Below are 16,694 nucleotides of genomic sequence, written 5' to 3'. Positions count from 1 at the left end.
ATTGAACAGTACTTCCCAGAGTATCTTTGAGTAACTACGTAATTTTAGCCTTCTGGCTAGCTAGCCTATGAAAATTAGCAATGTTGCCAGTTTGTTGTTGTTGTCAAGTGAACGCTCTCAATTCGGAAGTCTGGACTTTCCCACTTCCCTGCTGCATGAACGCACGATAACATCCTGTACTATACATCACTGAGAATTTTTCAGGTGCCTAATAGTAGCCAGCTGGAAAGTAGGTAAATCTCCCTCCTGACACCTTAAGAGACGTGCTAGTGAGAAAGCTAGCGCCCTGGGGTTTTAGCTTGATTGCTAGCACGCTGGACTCCAAATCCAAGGACTTTATGGTTTGATCCATTTGTCCATCCTGCTCGATCTTCTGATATTCAATGCCTCAAGGGTATGTGTTGTGTTGTCTTGTTGTTAAAATGGAATATCGTGGAATGTTTTATTTATCTGTTGGTGTTGGTAAAAGTGGCTAGCAATGTTGCTGTGTTGCTAAAAACAAGCGCCACGCTACGTTACTCATGGTGAATACACCAAAACTGTGTAAATGCAACCGGAACGCATATAGCTCGGTCTTACGAGGAAGTGACGTAATTTCAGTTACGGGTTGTCACAAGCCATCACCACGGACAAATGGATCACACGAGGGTTTGAGTTGCGAGCTCGAGCCCGGTGAGTGCAGGGTTGTGCTGAGCGGTCAACACAACACAGGTTACACTGAGATTATCAGTCAGTCATTTAAAAGCCTAAATGAGACGCCAAGCCCTTATTGTTCATCACATCCACCTGGTTTCTTCTGGTCAAAGAGTCCATATTTTCCAGAAGCGTTCTTTCCTAATAGCGAAATACTTAAAAACACATTTCTTGATTTATTTTCTTTTTTGTGTGTGTTTTATTTTGTCATGCTGTTGGCTGATCTTTTTTTTCTCAGCCAAAAGCATGACAGAATGAAACACACACAAGGGAAGGAATTAAGAGGTTTGCAGACTTTTTAAGTATTTCTTGGCAGATTTTTATCCTGCACCTGGGATGTGCACAATGACCTCCTCTAACTTTTCTACTAACCCCAACGTCTCTCTGTCCCCAGAGGAACTCCAGGTGGGAATTGAACCCACAACTTTACTGCATGCTAGCCCAGCTCCTTAATCACTACGCTACCACCGCTCTACAGGCTACTGCATGCTAGCCCAGCTCTTTAACCACTACGCTACAGTACCACCGCTCTACAGGCTACTGCATGCTAGCCCAGCTCTTTAACCACTACGCTACAGTACCACCGCTCTACAGGCTACTGCATGCTAGCCCAGCTCCTTAACCACTACGCCACAGTACCACCGCCTACAGGCTACTGCATGCTAGCCCAGCTCCTTAACCACAAGCTAAGGTTGTCCGTAAGTTCAGGGCTTGTTATCATGAGCAATAATTGTCAAGGTCAGTGATGTACTGTATGAATACACCTTCACCCACTTATATACTGTAGGCCTACACAGACACTCCAATAGGAACCTCTACTCTGGAGAAGAGGTGAGAGGCTATTTACGCTCAGTATCGCTGCTGCAGGCTATCTCTACAGCACTAGACCACTTTACGAGTCTCTTTTCCGCTATCAGTGTCCCTGATATAGCATGGACAACGAAGGAGGCGATAAAGGCGGTCACTGGCCTTCACCTACAGTAGAGCACGCTGACATAAGCCTTTACGAGGGCAGCAGCACAATTCATCAGCTGTGTAACGTCAGGCCAACACAGCACCGAACGCCAGCAGGTCACTGACTCTTCACCTGCCGTCTCCAAGTCTCCTTTACCTTTCATTTGAGACCAGGATTGTGCTTCTACACAAAAGGGTTCATGTGCAGTAAGCATTTGATTGTCAGTATGCGTTTTGGATAACCAAAAGTCCTATGGGGAGTTTCCATAGGCATTTTACAAAACGCATGAGCATACCTTGGCAAATAATGGTCTAAAGCACTCATATTTTCATTCTATATTGATCTACTTTTGCACACAGCTTCACAAGACCTGGTGCTAGGGCTCAGTTGTGTTTCTAAGTGATATCAAGTGACCTAGAGGGCTGAAATGTGGTCAGTTCAGAGATGCTTGTAATCCGGCAGAAAGAAAAAACTATATTCTAGCCTCTGTAACTCTGTGTTATTTTGACTGTTTCCTATGAAAACTACTTTCTATAGAGGTCAAACATTTAATGGTAGGCCCCAAAAGAGGTGGGAACAATGCCCTTGTAAGGTACCGTAAGGAGGTACAGTGCAATTTCAGGCAAAAACTTGAAATTTGTGTTTAACAACATGATCCACCTGTGTGTATTATCCAGGTGCATGCACAGGTACATGTCTTACTTCTTAATTCTATACTTGCTGCTGTAATCAATGGAATGCATTGGCATTGTGAGACAATTCAAGGATTATCTTATCTTTTTATCTTTTTATGTTTTACCTTCTTTGTATCTTTTCTAAGAGGCCCATACTGTGGCATCACTTATGCCCGCTTATCTACAAAGGCTATTAAAGGAGAATTCTGCTGGGTTTTTTTTACGTACAACAATCTGTTCTACCTAGCTCGATTTGCTGCAGTCAACAACTAGAGTTGCCAGGCAGCTACAGTGCTACACTCTGGGGGCATGTTCATTAGGCCCCCATGTTTACATTATCTCCATGAAATGCATTCTGCACATACAAAAACAGAAATGATCAGTATATGTGCGTGTATCACTGCCAAAACAGTATCATTAACTTTCTGCAATACTTTAAAATGATTGTATTATTGTATTATTTTTAGCATGATTATGGAAGATGAAGTTCAGTTGTAGGTTTTCTGTGGCATCAGTCATGCAGTTTAGTTAACCAAGGCCACCAACAGTCTGGAGTTGTCTGAAGTGTGTGAATGTCTGAAGTGCATGAATGGCCCAGTGTATATTTAGTTATAGTTAAATATACATAGTTATGGGTCATAGTAGTAAACATAGTTATGGGTCATGGTCTGCCCTGATCTTAGCACTGCATGAACACTCTTAAAACGAATGTGTTGAAAACAACACAACTTGCATTGTTTTAACACATCTCTGTGTCCAGATAGGGACAAAGTTTGTGTTGTTTCCTTTTTAAATTTGTTGCACAAAATGTGTGCACAGAGACAAAGCCACTTACACAGTGCCACAGCGTTGAGCATGCCCGTGTAGGGCGATGCGCCCATGGACTGGTAGATGATACCGATCCGGTCTTGCACAGCCCCCTTGGTCACATCCTCGTCCAGTCGCATAACGAAGAACGCCACAAAGAGCCCGTAGATGAGGTTCTGCGAGAGGCGCATCAGAACCCCCATGCGGTCCCGGGACAGGTTCCTCATGGTTCTCCTGCAGACAAACACCAAGAGTGGGGAAGAGAGGCATTCATACAAGAATTCATGTCTTTGTTTTCATTTCAATCATTTGTTCATTAGTTCACTCATTCATAATCTCTATCCCACACAGTCATTCACTCATTTATTCAATCATTCCCTCATCCATCCATTCACTATGATACACACTATAAAATACACTCATACAGAGAGAGAGAGAGAGAGAAAGAGAGAGAGAGAGGCTGATGCTTCAACCTTCATTGATTAACAGTGGTTTAATGTGATTGTATTCATCATTGTTCAGAGGTCTTCCTACCTGACCAGCACTCCTAGTTTGGACACCCCACTGGGCGACTCTTTGCTTTTGAAGGGGATGCTGGGTTTGTCCTGCCTCTGGCACGCCCGCTCCTTCTTTCCCAGCATGCTCTGGTAGATCTCTGAGCTCTGATAGGCTGACGTGATCTCATGCATGCGGCTGGAGGTGGCGGCCTCTCTCACACTGCAGCGGGTGTCCACTGAAGTCAGGTCCACTGCCAAGCAGAGGGGACCAGGGGTATCAGCATCTATTACTTTACATATTTATTTTATTTGTAAGCATTTATTTATTTAAGAAATATTTTATTTAAGTATTTATCTCATTTTATATGTGTTTATGTTATTTGGACCATGTAGAATTTGCAGTCTGTAATTGGTCTGAATAAGACTGCTTGTTGTCTTTTTCAGTCTCACTGTTTGGGATTTGTGTAAAACTAAACAAAGACAAAGGATTACTGCATTCATGCACACCAAAAAAAAATCACATTTTGTCTAAATTCCTGGTATGCAAAGTATGCAACATATCCTGTGATTGACATATCAAAGCTAACTACATGTTCAGCATGGTCAGAGCGGGTTGCAGTACTCTGGACATACCATACCATAGATATTGAACGGGTTGCAGTACTCTGGACATACCATAGATATTGAACCGGTTGCAGTACTCTGGACATACCATACCATAGATATCAAATGGGTTGCAGTACTGTTGACATACCATAGATATCAAACGGGTTGCAGTACTCTGGACATACCATAGATATCAAACGGGTCGCAGTACTGTTGACATACCATAGATATAGCGGGTTGCAGTCTGGACATACACATACCATAGATATCAAACGGGTTGCAGTACTCTGGACATACCATAGATATCAAACGGGTCGCAGTACTGTTGACATACCATAGATATCAAGCGGGTTACAGTACTGTTGACATACCATAGATATCGAACGGGTTGCAGTACTCTGGGCACTCATAGCCGAGGCCACTGAAGAAGTCCACCATCTCCCCCGGCTCTCCACAGAACACCAGTACTCTGGGCACTCATGGCGAGGACTCACTGAAGAAGTCCACCATCTTATTGAACACCCATGCCCAGACTCGCGATCCTATTGAACACACACGCACACACACACGCACACACACACACACACACATACATACATACACACACACACACACACACACACACACACACACACACACACAACCTCAGCACAGCAGCTCTCCAAAGGCCAACACTATACCCATCAATAGGTACAAGCAACAACAGACCAACTTATGAACACACAAAATTTGTGCTGCAAAATGTTACAAACAATTACAAAATGTTAAAACAATTATAACAAGATTATTATGGATGATATCAAACATATAATTCACATGCAATTCACAGCATTAAAATACAAAAATGGCTTAACAGTATTAGAGCATGGGTCAATTTTCTTACATTTTTATTTATTACATATAACGAATGCATAATGCATTCAATACTATCAGTTTTAAACATCTTTATTAAAACTCTAGACAGACCACCCTGTCTTACTCACCCTAAAGAGTTCTGAGCGAGGTTGGTGAATGGTTACTATGACGACACGATCTCTCTTCGCCAGCTCCGCCAACAACACCACAATCTGATTGGCTGTCATGCTGTCCAGACCTGTCGTTGGCTCGTCCAACAGTATCACCTCTACGGTGACGCAGGTTGATGACATCACACATGCCCAGTAGGCGGAGAACAAAGAAGTCAACAAAGCAGAGAGAAAACCAAAAGGTGAGTAACAATCTCACAAACTTTTGCACTCTGGCCACTCCATTCCCTCTCGAGTGGGAAGAAGCCGTCGGAGATAAGCATGCCATCTCTCTCGTTAATTTTGCCAATTAAGACAATTAAAAGATTGCCTTTTGTGTGCGGGGGAGGGGAATTAAAAGTGGCATTAAGTGATTTATTTATTCATTTGTGTCCTGATGAGGGGCGACTCGGTTGGGAACTCTTCATAATTGGGTGGCCTTCCTAAGTGGAATCCTACCACTAATCCCCCATGCTCTGTCCCAATACACCCCCCACACACACACACACACACACACACACACCTTAAAGTCCCTCCCTTGATAAAGCACACAAAAACTATCCCCCAGGACCTGGATTAATCCAGGAGGTGTGATAACCCCCCATCCTTTCTTTTCCCCTTCTCTCTCCCTCTCTCCCTCTCTCTTTCCCTCTCTCTCTCTCTCTCTCTCTCTCTCTCTTTTCCTCTCTCTCTTTCCCTCTCTCTCTTTCTCTCTCTCCCTCTCTCTCTCGCTCTTTCCCTCTCTCTCTCTCTTTCCCTCTCTCTCCCTCTCTTTCTCTCTCTCTTTTTCTCTCTCTCCTCTCTGTTCTTCCAATGTGTTTTTATTTTTAAGTACTTATTAAGAGAAGGACCTTATATAGTTTGAGTGTCACATTGGTTTGGTTTGACTTTATCATTGCAAGTTCAACCCTCAAAGGCAATACCCAGGATACAATGCGTCATACAAATGCATCATTCATCGGAAAACTGTGGAGAAAAAGAAAGCCAAAATAATGATTTCAGTGTATGGTCTTTGTAGTGTACTGGTGAAATAGACTTGCTATCTGACTGTCTTCAGTTCAGATGACTTCATGTGGATACACCATCATGAATATCTCTCTGTGTAAAACATGTCTGATATACTTCATCTTATCCATTATAAATGGACACGTGACTGAAGAGTAGGAATCACAAGTGTCTATGTGTGTGTGTGTGTAGAGAAATGTGTGTGTGTGTGTGTGTGTGTGTGTGTGTGTGTGTGTGTGTCCATGTGTGTGTGTGTGTGTGTGTAGAGAAATGTGTTTGTTTATCTATCTATCTATCTATCTATCTATCTATCTATCTCTGTGTGTGTGTGTGTGTGTGTGTGTGTGTGTGTGTGTGTGTGTGTGTGTGTGTGTGTGTGTGTGTGTGTGTGTGTGTGTGTGTGTGTGGACTAGCACTCACTGGGATCCTGGAGGAGCTGGCTGGCGATGGACACCCGTCTCCTCTCACCACTGGAGATGCCGGGGAAGATCCGCCCACCGATCACACTGTGGGCCACATGGCCCAGACTCAGCTCCGCCATCACCGCCGACACCTGTCAGTCACACACAGTCACCAGGCCCAGTCACAGATTCACCAGGCCCAGTCACAGATTCACCAGGCTCAGTCACACACAGTCACCAGGCTCAGTCACACACAGTCACGACGGTCAGTCTGGCTGTTTGTATTTCACTAATATAGCCAACTAATCAGTACATTATATATATATATATATATATATATATATATATATATATATATAAAAAGAATAAAAATAGTGTGTGTAAGCTAACCTTCTTGCGGATGGCTTGAGTGGAGTGCCTCTTCAGGGCCAACTGGGCTGTGAATGTGAGAGTCTCCTCCACAGTCAGGTAGCTCAGCAGGTTATCACTCTGTGCAGGGCAAGCAGGTAGGGGCATACACATATCAGAATGCAGGGTCTTAGAACTCAACGGATGCTCCATTAGCCCAGCTGATGCTCCTTTTTGAGGGGGGTCTTTTTTATGCCTTTAATGTGACAGTGGAGAATGACAGGAAGTGAGTGGGAGAGAGAGCCGGGGTGGGATCCGGAAAGGACCACGGGGTGGGAATCGAACCCGGGTCGCCGGCGTACGGTGCAGGTGCCCCAGCCAGTTGTGCCACAGTGTGTGTGTGTGTGTGTGTGTGTGTGTGTGTGTGTGTGTGTGTGTGTGTGTGTGTGTGTGTGTGTGTGTGTGTGTGTGTGTGTGTGTGTGTGTGTGTGTGTGTGTGTGTGTGTGTGTGTGTGTGTGTGTGTGTGTGTGTGTGTGTGTGTGTGTGTGTGTGTGTGTGTGTGTGTGTGTGTGTGTGTGTGTGTGTGTGTGTGTGTGTGTGTGTGTGTGTGTGTGTGTGAATATTTTCACTAAGTTGATTTTCTCAACTGTTCCTCTAGCTCACCTGATGTTGCTTTAGCTCAGCTGATGCCTTTAGCCCAACTAAACATGAGTGTGTGTTCCATAGCTCTACAGAAAGTTTCTCAAAATCATGTTGCCTCAAGGAATGCAAATTTAGTGTACGATCTTTGAATAATAAGGCACCCCTCATCAATGATGTAACTACTGATAAAGGCATGAACTTGCTATGTTTAACAGAAACCTGGCAGATACCCAACGATATTTATCACATTAAATGGAGCTACCCCTCCTGGTTATGAATTTATTGACAAGCCATGTACAACTGGGCGTGGGGGTGACCTTGTTGTGTTCCATTGCTCCAGAAATAAGATATGTGCCTTTGCAGAATTTATCTTCATTTGAATGTCTTGCTTCGATTTACTTGAAACATACTGTCTCTCTATTATCACTGCTTATCTACTAGCCTCCCAAACGGACCTCTGTTTTAAATAATGAATTCTCTGAGCTACTGTCTACTGTCAGTCCTGACAGTTGACTACAATTTTGCTGACAATTTTCTGAACCTTCCTTTTCCTAGTGCTACAATCTATCTTTTTGTTTTGAGAAATTATGGTAGGTTTACTCTCCTGATTTCTCTATTCATAGAAAGCTAATCAAGCAGTGAAGTGAATTTAGTTATGCAGACACCAGTGGCCACAATGCCAACCAATTACTGGTGTACTTGTTCCCCAGTATCAGTGATACAATTGGATGCACCTGTTGATTTTAGGCTCCATATAATTCCTAGAATAGGACTCAGATAAGAGGTGAGCTGCAGGTTCTCTTATCTGAGCAATAAACTGATTGTTTTCAGATGCCTTCTGCTAACTGCACTCAGTTACAAATTCTGAATCTGCCTTTAAATTATTCTACCTTGTGTCTTTTATTTTATCTTTTTTAATTATTCTTTATTTTTAAATAATTTTACCTTGTGCATTTTATGCTTTTTTTTCCATGATCTTTATCTTTCAAACTATTCTTTGACTATTGCCTTTCTATGCTTTTGTTTATGTAATGCACATTGAATGACCTCTGTGTATGAAATGTGCTATAGAAATAAACTTGACTAACTGTAATTCAGCCAATAAAATCATTATCTGTTCTTTACAGTTTATATCTTAGAGCCTCATAATTGACTTGTCAATATTACAGTAACTGTTTATTTTGTTTAGTTTTTTGTTTGTAAAGAACCACCTAGTCTGAAATTCACAACTGTCAAAATGCAAAACATGAATAGACTACAATACATAATATCTGACAGCTTGCTAAAATGTCGCCTATGAGAGCTCTATGTCTTATCTGAGTATTGGCATGCAGCATGTGTTCCAGATGGTATCTGTGATGCCACCAAGTACAGTGGTAAAACAGCACTCATGCTTCTTATGAGAGCTCTATGTCTTATCTGAGTATTATAGTCTTGGCATGCAGCATGTGTTCTTGAGATGGTATCCGTGGTGCCACCAAGTACAGTGGTAAAACAGCACTCGTGTTTCTACTGGGCTCTACTGAGTCAGGGGTGGGTAGAGCCAATCTTTGATGAACACCGAACACCGGCAATCCCTGTGTCCAGTGATGCCAGTAACGCGTTACTTAGTAAGGCATTAGTCTATTTTGACCACTTTTTTCAGTAACGAGTAATCTAACGCACTACTATTTACAAACTAGTAATCAGATTAAAGTTACTTATCTAAATCACTGTGCGTTACTATTTTTGTCATTTTCCTTAGTAAAAAGATATATTCTTTGCTTTCTTCTTGTCTTGGGGATTAATGTCATGTAGGCTATGCTCACGTTTTCAGCATGAGGACAATTCACGTGCAGCGACACAAACGTAAACAACAATGGAGGAAGAGAGAGAGATGCACATTTCATCAATAATTACTTTGAGTTTGTGTCAGCTAAACATGATTAAGGTACATTGTACATTCTGTGCTGGCGACAAAGTGCTGTCTAGCTAGACATCCCAAGTCTCCCGAAGTTTTGGGAGTCTCCCACATATTGATAGCGGCTTCCTGACGCCCGCAAATTACATAAAGTCTCCCGGAACCTAGAGCGATCAAGAGCACGCAAACCAGACCGGACTTAAGCACCGGAGCATCCTGGTCTGTTTTGCTAAATCAACCAATCAGTTTTCAGTGTAAGTGCTTATATCTCTTTTCTCCCAAACATAATTAATCAGTTCAGTCAGTGTATCTAGGAACAGAAGCGTCATGGCAGCGTCAGTGCCCCTCAAAAAGGAAGATTTAAGACCCATTTCACATTAGACTACACAAAAGTGTACCCAATTGTCTCAAAAGATTAAAACATAGGCCTAATGATAGTCTTGCACACTGCACTGTTTGTAACAGCGACTTTAGCATTGCTCACGGTTAAATGATTGCAAAAGACTTGTTGAGGTGAGTTTAACAAGTGTAATTTCATTTGCATATTACTCAGGCCTATAGGCTACAAGATGGCTAGTTGCCAAGGCTACATGAAAACAAATCTACATATTTTACTATAACAATTTCTATCAATAGGCCTTCCTTATTTGGTGTACTTAGACATTATTGAACAAACATCTGAATTTCAGTATCTAAGTAGGTTAGGTTGGGATGTCTGCTATACATTGCTGTTAAAATGCACTTCCAGTATAGTGAGTATTGGCAAAACCGGTTATCATTTTTATGTTGAGGCGTTGGGGGTGTTGTCGGCAGCTGCTGAAAGTAACTAATAAAGTAACTTGTAATCTAACTTAGTCACTTTTAAAATCAAGTAATCAGTAAAGTAACTAAGTTACTTTTTAAAGGAGTAATCAGTAATCAGATTACTTTTTCAAGGTAACTGTGGCAACACTGCCTGTGTCACAGCATGCTTGATGGCTAAACACACACACGCACGCACACACACACACACACACACACACACACACACACACACACACACACACACACACACACACACACACACCTCCTGTTGTCTATAGTTTGTTTGTGCCTGCGGCGTCTTTAAGGTAAGTTAAATATGATCAAAGAACCTATAATCTAACATCTGTTTGGTTGTTGTTATTTGTTTGTTATGTTGTTGTTTTGTTGTTATTACTATAATCCTTTACATGTAAATTCTTTCTGTTGTCTAAACAAGTCCCTGTCTGTTGTCACAGCTGCTAGCATGCAGCCTACTTAGTACTTACCTTATAGTAAAAAGAGTTTGACCACTGCAACCTTATAGTGATAAGAGTTTGATCACTGCAACCTTATAGTAATAAGAGTTTGATCACTGCAACTTTACAGTAATAGAGTTTGACCACTACAACTTTTCTGGCTCTTAAGAAGTCCCTTTCACTCTTATTAATTACACTGGGACTTCCAGTAATATCACATCCTCTTCCCCAGATGAGGGGTGTGTGTGTGAGTGTGTGTGGGAGTGTGTGTGTGTGTGTGTGTGTGTGTGTGTGTGTGTGTGTGTGTGTGTGTGTGGGGAGGGGTTAATTAGGGGATTAGCCTGTGGGCCGCGTGAGTGAGGAGAAGTTTATCGCTGGCGAGGAGTGCGCCTGCTTCCAAGGAGCCGGGCTCCAGCGCTTGATTATTTCATTTAGCGGCAGATACACATGGGCAGCCTTGGGGAAGATTACAGGGGACGGGGCCCGCTGGCTAATTTATGGGGTCCCTCATGAGAGACCAAGGCGTTATTATTATTACCCAGGGTGCTCTGGGGCGGAAGGGAATGTTTACGGGCAGGGTGCCGACCGAGGTGGACATGACTCCAGCTTACCTGTCGGCTCAACTTTCCCTCGCTAACTCCGACTCCAGTCACATGGGCCAAAGTTCAGTCTCTTTTTACTTCTGGGTCTATCTATATGTTTGTTTATGCATGTGTGTGTGTGTGTGTGTGTGTGTGTGACATGCTGCATTTTATCCTATGACTAGAAGAAAGTGAGAGTAGGTAAGAGGTAAGGGACACTGTAGGTTTGTAAAGATAGGCAATCTATATCTTACCACTGACACACACACACACACACACACACACACACAAGATAGGCAATCTGTATCTTACCACTGACACACACACACACACACACACACACAAGATAGGCAATCTATATCTTACCACTGACACACACACACACACACACACACACACACACACACACACACACACACAAGATAGGCAATCTATATCTTACCACTGACACACACACACACACACACACACACACACACACACACACAAGATAGGCAATCTATATCTTACCACTGACACACACACACACACACACACACACACACACACACACACACACACAGACACACACACACACACACAAGATAGGCAATCTGTATCTTACCACTGACACACACACACACACACACACACACAAGATAGGCAATCTATATCTTACCACTGACACACACACACACACACACACACACACACACACACACAAGATAGCAATCTATATCTTACCACTGACACACACACACACACACACACACACACACGATAGGCAATCTATATCTTACCACTGACACACACACACACACACACAAAAACACAAACACACCACAAGATAGGCAATCTATATCTTACCACTGACACACACACACACACACACACACACACAAAACACACACACACACATACATACATACAAATCCTTCCCTCTATTGCCTGTGTTTGTGTGAGTCTTTTGAAATAAAAACGAAGGAATGCAAGAAAGAAATGCAGACAAAAACACATGGAAGAAAGAGAAGAAATAAGGAAGCAGGAAAGAGCAGGAAAAGGTGGAGTAGATGCTAGAGCAGGAAAAGGCAGAGTAGATGCTAGCGCAGGAAAAGGTGGAGTAGATGCTAGAGCAGGAAAAGGTGGAGTAGATGCTAGAGCAGGAAAAGGTGGAGTAGATGCTAGAGCAGGAAAAGGTGGAGCAGATGCTAGAGCAGGAAAAGGTGGAGTAGATGCTAGAAAGAGCAGGAAAAGGTGGAGTAGATGCTACAGCAGGAAAGAGCAGGAAAAGGTGGAGTAGATGCTACAGTAGAGCAGGAAAAGGTGAAGCAGATGCTAGTGCAAGAAAAGGTGGAGTAGATGCTAGAGCAGGAAAAGGTGAAGCAGATGCTAGAGCAAGAAAAGGTGGAGCGGATGCTAGCGCAGGAAAAGGCGGAGTAGATGCTAGAGCAGGAAAAGGTGGAGTAGATGCTAGAGCAGGAAAAGGTGGAGTAGATGCTAGAGCAGGAAAAGGTGGAGTAGATGCTAGAGCAGGAAAAGGTGGAGTAGATGCTAGAGCAGGAAAAGGTGAAGCAGATGCTAGTGCAAGAAAAGGTGGAGTAGATGCTAGAGCAGGAAAAGGTGAAGCAGATGCTAGAGCAAGAAAAGGTGGAGCGGATGCTAGAGCAGGAAAAGGTGGAGCGGATGCTAGCGCAGGAAAAGGCAGAGTAGATGCTAGAGCAGGAAAAGGTGGAGCAGATGCTAGAGCACGAAAAGGTGGAGTAGATGCTAGAGCAGGAAAAGGTGGAGTAGATGCTACAGTAGAGCAGGAAAAGGTGGAGCGGATGCTAGCGCAGGAAAAGGTGGAGTAGATGCTAGGGAGGTGCCTCTTGCCTGTAGCACATATGAGAAGCAGTCTTGGAACTGTTCAGTCTTGAGCTTCCTTCCATTGATGAGGACCTCCCCCTGCAGAGAGCCAGAGTGCCCGATCCTGCCCGCTACTGTGTCCAGCAGTGTTGTCTTCCCCGAACCTGACACACACACACATGCACGCACGAACGCACACACACACACACACACACACACACACACACACACACACACACACACACACACACACACACACACACATACACACACACACACACAATGAAAACACAAAAATTACAGACATTCTCAATCTCAGAATACACTTACACTGTGTGAGAGTATGTGTTCTGTCTACATGTGTGTGTGTGTATGTGTGTATGCATATGATGTATTTGTGGGTCTACAGATACAAAATTTGGGCACATATGGGTCTATGTGTTGGAATGTATCTGCTCACTATGTGTGTTTGTGTGTGTGTGTGTGCGTATGTGTGTGGCTGTCTAAGTCTGTGTGTGCATGTGTGTGTGTGTGTGTGTGTGTGTGCGACTATATGTGTGTGCATGTGTGTGTGTGTGTGTGTGTGTGTGTGTGTGCGTGTGTGTCCCACCTGAGTTTCCTAAGATACCCATGAGCTGACCACTCTCCACATGAAAGGACACATTGTTGAGGATCTGCCTCGTCCATTTCTTCCTGTAGGAAGGGAGATCCCACCACGGACCTACTCGCTCACTGACATGCACGCACACACACACACACACACACACACACACACACACGTTAATGGCATAACTACACACACACACACACACACACACAAAAAAAAACAGATCTGTGCAAAATCAACCTTCTATATGGTGAGTTACAGTAAAGCTACAGTTTTACATTTTAGTTTAAAACTACTAAATTAACACAACTCCTACTTTCCATATTGTGCATAGAGGCATTCACACTAACATCCCTTAGAATAAATCAACAGTGTTATGTTTTACAACACATTAACAGTAACATATTCTACCCAATTAACATTCAAAGAAAAATTGGATGTTACAATGGATGTTACAAGTGACAACTTGAAAATCCATACAGTGAATGCTTATATAGTTATAGTATGATATTGTTAAGTAAATATTTAGGAATCAAACACATTGGTGACATTTTACTATTAGTAGTACTAACTATTTAGTGTTGCAAATAGCAGCTGTTTTGTTCACTCATTGGCCATCCTTGACAACCTCACAAGCCATAGAGAGGTATTTACACCTATATTTAGAGTTCCAACCCTATTTTATAACAAAACCACTGTTGAGAGGTAGGCCTATGTTGTGGTTGAGTATCCAATTGATTGGATTCATAAATTCAATTCCCAATATGTTCTCTCTTCTGATTGCTATTTCACTGTTAAAGAATAAAGCAGCAGTATTATGTTATAGACTTTGACATATTTAATGATTAAGCATTATGAGTGAAAGAGGCATTGGTGGTAGATATCGCAATGGCTGTAATTCGGCCTTAGGCAGTCTTCAGAATCTATTGAGTTTAAAACCAATTGAATGTGTTTCTACTGAAAGTTGTACTGTAGCCTACAGAATTTTTTAAAAAATATAGAAAAATAAAGAAATCATACCTCACATTTAAATTACTCTGTGTCTTGTAGGCACACATTCACCCTTCCAACAGGCCTGCACGAAACTACTTGTTTTTGAAAAAATAATAATAATAATAATAATAATAATAATAATAATAATAATAATAATAAATATAGCTGCAAGCAGCAATGAGGGGCCAAGCAGATAGGCCGGAGTAACCATGGCAACGAAATGCTGTTAGCTCAATGCTGCAATCAGACGTATGGCCATAAGCTGTCAAAGCAAGTTTCACGTCTAGCACGTCAAAAGTTACAAGGCAATATGCATTTTTGCTAATTGCAGTGACCCTAGAGGTCAAAGGTCACAAAATTTCTTTGGCATTCACCTGATGGGGTCATGAGTCCATGTACCAAGTTTGGTTTTGATACATGCAACGCATTGCTGAGATATGAGCTCACTTCCTGTTTGGCAGCTTCGCCACAAATTTCTTGATTGGATGTGACGGGCTTAACGCTTCTATCAATTGTTACAGAAATAAATGAAGTGACAAGGCATGGTCTGAAGATGGTCTGTGCCAATTTTGGTGAAGATCAGATGAAATTTGTGACCCCAGCGAAATTGTTGGTGTTTTTGTTCAAATCAAATATGGCGACCCGAATAAATTATATTGATGTGACAAGTTGCCCTCAGTTGACCTAAGGACCTTTCACAGTATTACCAGACACCACTATTACAATTTAATTCTAAGCACAGCAGCAGCTACAGGCCAAAAGGCATGTTTGTAAATTACAGCGCCCCCTAGAGGTCAAAGGTCACCATTTCTTGAGGGTCCTCCTGATGGGGTCATGAGTCAATGTACCAAGTTTGGTTTTGATACATGCAAGGGTTGCTGAGATATGAGCTCACTTCCTGTTTGGTGCCGCGCAAATTTTGATTGGCTTTTACGGGCGGTAACGGTAATACTTTGAAGACAAAAGTGATAACTTTTATGAGGCTTGGTCTGAAGATGATCTGTGTCAAATTTGGTGGGAATCAGAGAAAGTATGTGACCCCTGATACATTTTAAGTGTTTTTGATGAAATCCAAAATGGCGGAAAATCCATCATGGCGGAAAATGACGTCATAGGGTGCGTTGAACTCGGCTTGGTCCAAGGATTCATGAACGCACGTCCAACTTTGGCCTGTTGGTGGCGCTAGAGGGTTCGAGTTGCCGACATGAAACTTGGTGACATGAATCATGGGACCGTCCCCAATCAGTGTGCCAAATTTCCCAACTTTTTACCTTACTATATAGAACCTATGGGCTGCCATAGACTCCCATTGCATATAATAATAATAATAATAGGAAAACGTAGAAACACAATGAGGTCCTCGCAGCTTCGCTGCTTGGCCCCCAATAATAATAATAATACAGTAGCTACAAAAAGAAAAATGGCATTTACAGGATAGCTTAAAATAGGTGCTTAGGTGAACTCACCCGAGTTCAGCGACCTCGATGAAAACCCTCCACAAACAAACACTTGTTCAAATATTTATCCACACTTCATAACTGCAATCCCGACGTTGGGATTCACAATGTCATGTTTACATATGTCACTGTTGAATTAACGAGTCCTAAATTATCCTACCTGACTTTGTAGGACACGTTGCTCACACTCAAACAGCAGGAAGGTTGGGACCGGTCTAAGCACCCTGTACTGTCAATCTCTCTCGTCTTCTCCGACGAAGCTGTGAACGAGTCCTGGAACGAGGCCTCCTTCTCCCAGCCGTTGTTTTCAACTGAGTAAGAATTAGACATTTCTCCTCGTATCATCCGTCAGTAATATAAGTCAGAGAGAGGTTCATCCGTAGGTGTTTCTTAAGTATCAGTCCTGCATGACTGATGCAGACCAACTGCTAGACAGGTCG

At 42.6% G+C, this 16,694-nt stretch overlaps 1 protein-coding gene across 1 annotated transcript in view; it reads right to left on the bottom strand.

The window, feature by feature from the left end:
* abcg5 (ATP-binding cassette, sub-family G (WHITE), member 5) overlaps positions 1 to 16,694 on the bottom strand; it is a 20,489-nt gene extending 3,795 nt beyond the window's left edge. The window contains exons 1-9 of the mRNA XM_048269096.1: positions 16,415 to 16,694; positions 13,808 to 13,929; positions 13,225 to 13,361; positions 7,033 to 7,131; positions 6,662 to 6,794; positions 5,212 to 5,355; positions 4,604 to 4,708; positions 3,664 to 3,877; positions 3,158 to 3,363 (exon numbers count right to left, since the gene is read on the bottom strand). Coding sequence (XP_048125053.1) covers positions 3,158 to 3,363; positions 3,664 to 3,877; positions 4,604 to 4,708; positions 5,212 to 5,355; positions 6,662 to 6,794; positions 7,033 to 7,131; positions 13,225 to 13,361; positions 13,808 to 13,929; positions 16,415 to 16,599 — 1,345 coding nt within the window. The 5' untranslated portion in view covers positions 16,600 to 16,694. The remainder of the gene's footprint in view (positions 1 to 3,157; positions 3,364 to 3,663; positions 3,878 to 4,603; positions 4,709 to 5,211; positions 5,356 to 6,661; positions 6,795 to 7,032; positions 7,132 to 13,224; positions 13,362 to 13,807; positions 13,930 to 16,414) is intronic.

This window comes from Alosa alosa, chromosome 18, assembly GCF_017589495.1.
Source record: "Alosa alosa isolate M-15738 ecotype Scorff River chromosome 18, AALO_Geno_1.1, whole genome shotgun sequence".
NCBI classification, from domain to species: Eukaryota; Metazoa; Chordata; class Actinopteri; order Clupeiformes; family Clupeidae; genus Alosa; species Alosa alosa.
Note: the sequence above shows the minus strand (reverse complement) of the source record. Positions and strands in the feature narration are given on the sequence as shown.